The sequence below is a fragment of the Thunnus maccoyii genome, chromosome 9 (genome assembly GCF_910596095.1).
Source record: "Thunnus maccoyii chromosome 9, fThuMac1.1, whole genome shotgun sequence".
In the NCBI taxonomy this organism is placed as follows: domain Eukaryota; kingdom Metazoa; phylum Chordata; class Actinopteri; order Scombriformes; family Scombridae; genus Thunnus; species Thunnus maccoyii.
The window spans coordinates 16,787,853-16,798,512 of record NC_056541.1 but is presented as its reverse complement, the minus strand read 5'-3'; the positions used below and the strand labels follow the sequence as shown (position 1 = coordinate 16,798,512).

General features: G+C 42.3%; 1 protein-coding gene across 4 annotated transcripts in view; it reads right to left on the bottom strand.

Moving 5' to 3' along the window:
- LOC121903877 (transducin-like enhancer protein 1) overlaps nt 1-8,099 on the bottom strand; it is a 23,465-nt gene extending 15,366 nt beyond the window's left edge. For all 4 annotated transcript variants that reach the window (XM_042421272.1, XM_042421273.1, XM_042421274.1 and 1 more), the window contains exons 1-4: nt 7,284-8,099; nt 6,735-6,835; nt 5,552-5,615; nt 4,704-4,748 (exon numbers count right to left, since the gene is read on the bottom strand). In XM_042421272.1, coding sequence (XP_042277206.1) covers nt 4,704-4,748; nt 5,552-5,615; nt 6,735-6,835; nt 7,284-7,307 — 234 coding nt within the window. In that variant the 5' untranslated portion in view covers nt 7,308-8,099. The remainder of the gene's footprint in view (nt 1-4,703; nt 4,749-5,551; nt 5,616-6,734; nt 6,836-7,283) is intronic.
- Nucleotides 8,100-10,660: the final 2,561 nt, after the last annotated feature.

Below are 10,660 nucleotides of genomic sequence, written 5' to 3'. Positions count from 1 at the left end.
GCACATAAATAGATACATAGACACTAAATGTGAGAGCTTCAAAAGGGGCTGTGTACTATTGTCACATGAGAACAAAAGTTGGATTATTATATGGTGAAAAATTCTATGACATTTTGGCTCTTGGAAACTTTTCAAAACTCAGTCAACATCTGCAACAAACATAGTCATCAAGCTAAGAAGATATTTAGTATCCCATACTTTGGGGTTTGACAGGGTAAAGTCTAATTCATACTTTCCACATCCAGGTGGCTACAAGGGTCAGTGTGATGTAAATGTTGTCATTCGTCCACGCCCATGTGGACCCCACTGCGGACGTCCGTGTGCAGAATGCAAATCTGTGACTGCGTGGACTATACACATTGCAAGTGCGTCAACTGCAAAAGTGCTAAAAAAAGCAAACAGGAATGCCAGTCTCATCTACTGTATGTATGTAGTGTATTCCTATTATCATTAAGCTTTTCTTTTTTCGACTTCTTCTGAACTCCTGAGCTGCATTCAGACTGAAAACAGCCCTGTGTAAAACAATGTGTTGGTGTGGGTGTGTTGTTTAAAGTGCTGGTGAGACAATGACATACAATCCAGCAAGTCCAGTTGGAGTAACAGATTATTGCGTTTAAAGGCTGATCAGAAAAACACTGCACAGCGGTTTGTAATACTCACAGACTGGATTTTACAACTCTGGAAAGTTATCACACTACAACAACAGTGTGCACATGTGGAACGTGTCTGTGTCCGCAGACATCCAAAAAAAAAAAAAAAAGTATGAATGGAACCGCGTGTGTCCGCAAGACCACAGCTGTCCATGGATCAAAAACATGGAAAGCATGAACTGGCCTTTACTCATCCAAACCATTGACCCAATAATTACTTCACCTGGTGTTGAAATTACTGGTTTGCATGCCTATTCTCCCCCTTTTACAGGAATTACAATAATAATACAGCACTTCCTCTTTCCAAGACATAATTGAGGAATACATTGCTGCAGGTTCCTACACACAACTTCTCTAAATTTTGACAATATGACTAATATCACGTCCATTTCCTTCCACCAAGACATACTGATATTTCTGCAAATTTTTGGCTGGACCAACCACAGAACAGCCCTATAACCGCAATTGTCCATGAGTGAGTGAGAGAGTGATGAAGTGTCACCATTGGTCGGCCAGCCGATTGTTGGAGTTTCCTCATTGGCCCCTGCTCTTTCAAAATGCTGTCAGCAGCCGGCAGGATAGACACTCCTCGGTGTGTTTGGATTTTATAACTGAACTAATACAAGGATGCAAACTTTCTATTTCTCTGACATTATCACATCACAAACGATGAACAGCAGCATTAAAACACGAGTCTTGCATGTAGCAGTTATATCAGTTAAGTGTGGGACTGCTGGTCTGAAAGCGCGCTTGATTTGACTGTAACTGCGGTAACTGAGCAGAGATAAGCCTCCTGAATTTGCACCCAAAATGCTGTCAAAACTTTCGTTTGCAATTTCCACTGCAGCCTCCATGATCATCGACCAGGAAAGAGGCAGAAAAAAGACACATACTGTGGATGCATGAGGGAGAGGGCACAGTTAAAGCACCCCAAATAACAATCACTCTGACAAAAGACTCTTTTAAATCAAACATCCCAAGATATGAGTGGAAAGTGTTGTTCTTGCAACTGCATTTATAATCTTTTTCTTTTTTTTTTACTCAAAAGTAACAAAACCATGTCATGTGATATGCTACTTCAGTACACTTTACCAGAAAATATTACTGGGACCACTTGAACAGATTAGACTACAGACTACCACTGACTATCCCTGTAACAAATTGGCCACAATTTCACACAACAACCATTTATAGTCGAGCCATATACTAGGTTTGACCAAGGCTTGTTTGTCATTGAAAGGTAAAACACTTAGATGTTACTTTGCCGGTTCTGAAATTCCTGAAAAGCCGAACTGTGGAGACACCCTGTTTTGGCTTTAGCAAACTGGACTTCTCCATCACTCGGACACACACAAACAAACACACACACACACACCTATCAGCACAACAAATGACTGACCCTGCCACAGTTCAGCCAATTATGTACTTGGATGAGCTAAATAAGGTGCTAGCCTATTCTGAATGAGCCCTCAACTAAATGTGTGGCTGCTTTACCCATAATATAAATGGGACTATAACTAAAAATAAAATTCTTACAAAGATTTTAATTACAAAATCATCTTACCCAAAAGAATGTATATAGGGTGGTTTAGTAAATATGTGAAGTAACAGCAGGTGAAGATGGAAGCAATAAATAAAGGCAAGTAAATATGTGAAAAACTTCACTCTGTGAACACATTACACTATAAATAATTGACTCTTAATCCAAAATCAAAGAGAATATAGAATAAAAGGACGTCTAAGTCTTCAGAGTAGTTGTACCTCAGTTTGTCACTTTTAACTGCCAGACTGCACGTCATGATACATAATGCAACACTGCTAACAACGATTTGATAGTTGTGAAAAGTTTAAAATGCTCATTTACACATCTTGTGGACTATACTATCTGTACAATGTGAAGCGCTAACAATGCACAGTTCCACATCTGCTTTACAGTGCTTATCATGTGGAGAGCTACATTTCTATATCAAGCAACACAACAGGCTGCTGCATGCAGACATTTGGTTTGTCTGATGTTCGTATTTAATTGCCTTGCTGGGCTCAAATACCAGGCTGTGAGGCATTTATGTGAAATGCCTTACTATTATTCTTTGTCTCTGTGCTCATATGCACCTGATTCTCCCATCACAACAGCCTCTCTTCAATGCATTAGAGTGAGGGACCGTAACAACATACTTTTCAGTCCTGTAGTAACCAGCATCCTACTTCTGCGTACTGTAACTCAATCTCATAATGCCTAACTTATGCCATGCCTAGAAAGCTCTAAAGGAGCTATATTTGGCAGACTATATCTGCACTTCCATTCTCAGAATCCCCAACAATTAGCTTTGTATAAAGACCCGCTGATTAGGCTGTCTAAGAATAGTTTCAGCAACCACTATCAGGTCATCTTAGTTAATCTAAGCTAACTGACAAAACTAACAAGGATCAAGCAGACGAGGCCACAAATACCCAAGGCTGCAATCCCTAAGTGAGGCATCATCACAAACAGTGATTCAAGAATATTTGGACAAGCGTCCGAGCACAAATAAATAACATTTTCATTCAGCTCCTGAATGAAAATGTTGGAGAAATTCTTTGGTGCACCATCCGCATGATGATAATGATATAATTGAGAAAGTGAGTACACAAAAGTTGAGGATACAGAGTGTTGATGCAAATGTGCACACAATGTGCTAACAGAGAACAGGCTTCCCATTACACATATAATTGGAGCATTATTGCTACAATACACACACACACACACACACACACACACACACACACACACACACACACACGTACATCCCCCAGCAGGAGGTGGGTTGTTAGTCTGTATCCCCCACACCCCCCGCCTACAGAAGCTTGTTGCTCTGACAACTGCAGCCCCAAGCTAATGACCTCCCCTGGAGCTTTAGTGTGTGTGTGTGTGTGTGTGTGTGTGTGTGTGTGTGTGTGTGGACAATAGGAAGAGATGCATCTCCCTCACAATGAAAGAACAGTAGCTTCACATGGACATAAAACGAAAGAGGAGCAAAGAAAAAAGGAAAGAGGGTGGGGGGTGTAGCACAAGGAAGAAGAGATCCTTTAATTGTAAATGGAGAGTGAGGAAGGCAGACAGAAAGGGAGAGAACTTGAGGTATAAAAATGGGAGAAAAAAAAAACACAAGAGGAGGAGAAGGATAACATGAAAGGACAAGAAACTAATGGGAGGGAGTGTGAGAGAAGGCAGAGAAGCATCCCCACTCCACAGTGAAGCAGCCAGGCCAATCCACCTCCAATTTCCTATGGTCTGACTGGTCAATAGCTGTGGTAATTACTGGTAAACGCTCTGAGCTCTCCAACACTCCTGTGGGGAAACGCGTGTTTGTGTGCATGAGAGAGAGTTTTCCCCTTCTCATCCATGTGTCTACATATTTAATCATGTGAGCATGTTTTCCTTACTGTGTTTGACTTTGTGTGTACATTACCATGTATGTGTTTATTTGTCCTCTTGTGTTTGTATTTATCACTTACGGCTGTACATAAAGTGCCTGTGCCGTTCTGTATGTGTGTAAATTACAAGACATAGGTATCCTTGTTATTCTGTATTTCGTGTTTGCACACTTGTGTACCTGCCTTCCTGCAGTGTGTGTTGATGTGTGCCTCCCTGCTTCTAAAAGCGGGAGCTCTGCTGTCTCTCCTCTGCCGGCCTCATCGTGATCGATTCCTCTGCCCTCCCCAGCCCTGCCCCTCTAATGTAATAAAGCAGGCCGCTCCCCTAGACAGCACAAATCAATCTACAGAGCCATTCATCCTGCCTCTGGGCTCAGCCGGCCGGCCCTAACTGGGGAAATGGAGACAGAGCCCCATCGATCACGAATAAACACACACACACACACACACACAAGGATACAGTAAAGCACACACACAAATGACTAAACACACATATGCATTTGTGCACACACAAGGACACGTCAACGGGAACACACACCAACTACATCCAAACCCTGCCACGAGAGAGAGAGAGAGAGAGAGGGAGACAAACAGGCAGACGCAGGAGTAGACAAGAGGCAGACAGATAACCATCCATACCTGTTTGTGCATTTCGATGTTGAGGCCATAAGACATCTCGTAGTACTGAGGAGGACAGAAAATCAGATGGTTAGATATGTGTGAGGAGGTCTGGAATAAAAACTTCAAATAACTTGAAGACGTACAACCTTACAGAGGGGATTTCATTGGAACAAGTAAGCAAAAGCAGCATCACACCTGCTCAAACTACTTTTATAAGCCACAGAAGCCAATGTTTTTTTTCCTGAGTGTCACCATCATGATAGAGGCAAAGCAGATGTTAATGTTTTCAACTTTGTGTTTGACTGCAGGCACCTGTGATTGTATGTTTGTAATGATTTATTTGTGTGTCGCATTTATGTTGCGTTCTCCTAAGGTTCATTATGTGACAAATACACTTGAGCGATTTCAAGAATTCATTTACGGATTCAGGGTTGACGGTATTTTTCTTTAGAAAAGAGTTTCATCCATTCAAACCTAGTGAACCTAGTTAATCAAAATGAAAAATCTGCCTGGTCACAAACTGTAAAGTCGTTTGACAGTTTAATGTAAAACTACAATCATCTTCATTAGCATGTCTGAGTAAGAAAACTCAGGTGTTACTTCCATCTTGATAGTTTTTTTTCCTCCAATATGCCTCTTCTTTTTGTTCAGGTAACACAGTATTTACTTAATACTTAAAGAAGATTTTTCACGTATCAGTCTTTGGAAAGATGAAAGTTCACAGTCAGCTCCAGAGCACATGGAGCTAGTAAGGACGTAGCATCTTCCTCAAGGACATTTGAGCGGAGTAGAAGCCTTACTATGTGATGTGTGATGTTGTAGGGCAAAAAATAAATAAATAAATAAAAGTGCCACACGGATCTCACCATGACATAGTGTCTCTGCATCTCAGTCTTTTCGCTGGCCAGCTTCTCACACTCCAGCTTGAGACTGAAAAACACAACAAGTCACAATTTATTTTCACAGAAACTTCTCAAATCGAGCAGATTCTATCTCATTCAGCCCACGTTTATCAGTGTCAACCAGCACCTCAGATTGAGACTTTATATACAAGGTCATTACCCTTTGTGGGTGGTTTTTTGCCGTTGTGAGCCTGGTTTTACAGTACACACAAGTTTCATTGCTGATCAGTGAACATCAGCTAGTGTTTTGACCATTAATAGATGTTAATGTAGCTCTTTTTGTCTAAGAATCCTAGACAATCCAAGAATAAACAGTGGGAATGTTGAACAAGCAATTTGTTGATCCTCCAGCTGTTTTCCTACAATAGATAATGAATGTTGGTAAAGCGTACAAGTTGGTAGAGGGGTTGCTTTCCCCTCTAATCCCCCTTTTTCCCTTTCCTCGCTGATTAAAGCACCCACAAATGCAAAGACAAACCTAAACAGTGCAGGGCACAGAACTTGTTTTCAAGAAAATGAGAGTGAAATGGAGAAGATGATAATTCCTGTTGAATTATGATAACTATTGTCTGTTGGCTTTAGGGTGTTTGTTTTAATTCTTCTTTTATATGTATAATAGTCCAAATGTGAATAAGAAACAAAATAGTCTGTTTGTAGGTCAGTTTTCACCTGTTGCGACCCCCCACCCCCCTTCCCAACAACACAAATAAGTAAAAGCACATACACATAAAGTAAAGAAAAATACAACTGCACACCTATTCAGTCTCTTTCCCAACACACAACTACACACACTCACACACAGGGGGAAAATAAGGAGTGATTTATGAAACCCTGAGCCCACACGCCACCCTCTGGCTCTCACCCATCACCACGACTTAGACCTACCGCAGTGTACGCGCTAAACACTGATGCCTGGGTCTGCTGCATGTGTGCGCTTGTGTGTGTTTGTGTATGTGTGTGAACCTAATCCAGGTTTATGGGTTAGTCTGAGGCCAGAGTTGGGGTTTTGTTCATTATGGCAACGGGGGATGACTGTGGTTAGGGGTGAGATTTACTGTTAGAGGGTAGATGACAATGAGAAAATTGGCCATCATGTCGACCGTATAGACAGAACAGCCTTCCTTGTGAGTGTGTTTGTGTTATCCACCTGTGGTACTGTGCCTGGAGAAACTGGAACTCCTCCTTGATGCGGTCCAGTGACTCTGGGATGGTGAACTTGAAGGGCTGGCCTGGAGCCTGGTGGGGCGTCTGACACACACACACACACACACACACACACACACACACACACACACACACACACACACACACAGGATTATCAACACCATAGTGCTTCATTATGTAGCCTACAATAAGCATCTGATCCTCTCTAGGCTCACGTGTAATGTCAACAACTTTTAATTATTAAACGTTATTAAACAAACAATATTATCAACCCCCACTCTGCTGCTCAGGGCTGATTCAAAGCCCAATTAACAAGAAAAAGGAGCATGATATGAACATGTACTTATCCTGAAGGCTGTTAAAACTAACTGGAGACGCGGGTCAGACAAAGAGGTAATGTTATCTCCCGGGCTGAGTGTGAGTGTGAGAGTGTGTGTGTGTGTGTGTGTGTGTGTGTGTGTGTGTGTACACCCGGTAACAGCCAGACAGGTGAACAACAGTTAAAGCAAGAAGGAAGCAAGAAGAGTCTTACCGGGTGTCGCCCCTGGGGAAACATTGTTATCTCCGGGGAGGATGCGCCCGTTTCCTTCTCAAACACCCGTTTCGAGGGATCAAACTAGGGTGCAGTAAAGGCTCTGAGGTGCTCCAGATCACGGAGAGGAACCCATCCGCCGTTTGTTACGAGGACCAACTGTCGTTAATTTCAAACAAAACCGACCGCCCAGCCGCTCCGTCCGAGTTCACCGACCGTTTAATGTGAATCCCTGCTTCCCCGCTGTCTCTCGCTTTTCTTTCGGTGAGCTGTCTCTCCTCCGCTCCACCGGCAGTGCAGCCGTAAATCAGCCGGAAAAACACGGGAAACGGCTCATTAGCTGAAGGCAGCTAAGAGGGGGAGGAGGAGGAGATGCAGGAGGAGGAGGAGGGTATGAACCAGGTGAGAAATGAAAAGGCTGGAGCCACCTCAATCACTCTAGCGTTTGTTTTGTGTAGGATCCGACGTATTCCGAGTGGAGAGAGACGAACAAACAAACAAACAAGACAAAATCAAGCCTGTAGACCCCTGAACAGACAGCGGCAAACTGCCGGCTCTCGGTCAGAGCATCAGAAACAAATCCACACAAGTTAATTGCAGTGAAGAGTTCCCACTTGACTCGCCGCGGTGACTAGTTGGCGGTTGAATAGTCAGCAAAAACAGAAATATTTACTTCCCCAGCTCAGTTTGGATGCAAACCTTCGTCCAAAAAAGGTTTCACCAGAAAAGAGGAACGATGTTGTTAGTTTTGATAACAACAACTCCCACCGCGGCGGCAACAGTCCACCGTGTAGCTCTGCTTTACCTCAATGGCAACTTTCTCACGCGGTTTCACGCTCCCAGCTAACCGAAACTGTAGGACGGCCCACAAAACGGCTCCGGACCAATCAGAGCCGCTGCTCCACGTGGGGATAATGATGTAGATTATACATCTGACCAATAGCTGTTCTGGAAAGTGCCCCGAGTCTGTTGACCTGGTTGAGCTACGCTCATTCTGGCCAATCAAGGCCCAGTAAGGAGCTGCCATTCCGGAGGCGCGCAGGGCGGGCAGTGCGGTGTGTGAAGGCAAGTCTCACCTGTCAATCAAAGTAACGTGGGCTCAGCTGAAAGCTGGGTTGAAGATGCGCGTGCACACACACACACACACACACACACACACACACACACAGCGACACAAATACTGGCTTTCTTGGTAGCTGCTGTGAACCTTCCTAACAAGTGTCATGGCAAATCAACTCAAATCTCTCTCTCTTCCTCTCCTATCTGTCCATGTAATAATATACAGTGTGTGCATTTATTTAGTGGTGCTTGGACTCACTTATGTGTTACACTTCTGTTAAAGAAAGAAATCTAATTATGCTGCCCTGATCTGTTGCTCACTACATTTTCAAACATAAAATGTTGAGCTCCAGGCAGTTTATTGCTGTTTTTATCTACATCCTGCCTGTGAGGTGAGCCACAGAGACAGCTCAGTTTCCCTCATGTTTCCACTATCACTGGCATAATAGTCCGGGGACGAACTCAAAAACCCAACTTAAAGGAATTTTGTGAGTGCCTGGTACGAGTTATATGTTGCTTCAAAATGTATATTGGTTTTAGTGTGAAAACCACCTCCACACAAAGTGAAAGAAACTTGCCAGGGGAAACCCTGATTTGTAGTAATAAAGTTTGGAGGCTGGTGTGTCATTACCTAGACGCAGGCCAACTCCTTCAGCTGGAAACATTCAGTGGTGGAAGGTAACTTAGTACGTTTACTGTACTCAAGTTTAAAAGGTTCTTAAATACAATTTTGAGTGTTTCTATTAAGTTAAACTAATACTTCAATATACAACAGAGGGAAATATTAGATTTTTCGCACTTACAAGGTTACTATTTTACATGTGAGTTGTATCATAAGAGTATAAAATGTAGTGTAAAGTACACATAACAGTATTGCTGCAACTGAGCCAGCAACAACATTAAAATATTTAATAATATAACACTCACAGAGGCCATTTTGCCATTAATAATTCTGTACCTTTACTTAAGTTATATTGTGAATGCAGGATTTGTTGTTTTCTTGTACACTTTGCTGGCACACACTAGTTAAGTTAGTTGATAAGTTATATGTTAAAGTAGGCTATTTACAATATTTAAAGTCACAACTTCAATTAGAAAAAAAGTTTTTTGATCTATATTATTTATTTATTAGAGTAATCACAAAAATAAACATTCTTTTTGAGGCTCATATTTTATATATAAATGTAGGCTGCAATAGAAAGATGCATGTGAGCGATGAGTGACACTTTGGTGACATTTCAATAAAGCAGAGGTTTTGTTCAAAGCTGTAAGATCATAATTGAGAAGCTCCGGGTAAAATTTCCATCCTTCGCCACATTTGCAGTGTAGATTGGATGAATTCAGATCACCTAAACACTACTGTGTGAGAATATTTGTGTCTCTAGCCGCCATATTTCATTGTAATACAGAAAGTAGATAACATCTGTATGTTGTTTATTTTGATGGGCACGGTCAGTGGGTCAGTGTGGAACCACAAATATCCCCTAAAACCAAGACTTGTTTCACACAAACCAATAATGGATTATTCTATTTGGGTTTACAAGATAAAACATGTCTTCATTTATTTAGTTTCTTTTTCACTTTAACTAATGAGCATGTGCAAGCCACAGCTACATCTATAATAATGACAATTTGCTCCGCCTGGACTTGTATTCAAGTATTTTTGTTAAACTGTAACGAACTGACAAACCTGAGCAGCTAATTAACTGATGAAATAGTAAGTGACTGACATCCTGACAAACAGCAGATGTGATAAAATGACCACATCATGATTGCTGAGGTGGCTGAAAGTGGGTCGTAAAGCAGACTCACCGTTTGCTGTGTTCCACTTATCCCGTCTAAGCGCCACTCACTTCACATGGAAAGCCCCTCAGGCCCACGCTGACTAGTGATTGGCTTAGAGAGCTCAACCCCTGACCTTCTGACCTCTGACCTCTGCAGCGGCTGATCCAGTCCATATGAGAGACTCCTGACTGTGACCAGTCGTGACCTTTTTTCCCAGCTCTCACGAACACTCACACACACACACACACATGCAGGTGCTATTCAGTGGGTGGTACTGTTAGTCACAGTGATGTGCGTGTGCAACTACACATTAGTGTGTGTGTATGTGTGTGTATGCGTCTTTGATCCCATTTTTTCTTGCTCGGTGTTTGTTAACACTTGTCTTGACCTTCCTCCTCTGTCGCCCCTTCCTCCTTGAGCTGAACCAATCAGACTGGTTTGTAATATAAGCCAATCACAATGTTTAGCTATTTGCTGCATTTGCAGCATAAACCAGTCAGAAAGAGAAATCCTGTTCTGTGCTGTCTGGAGTA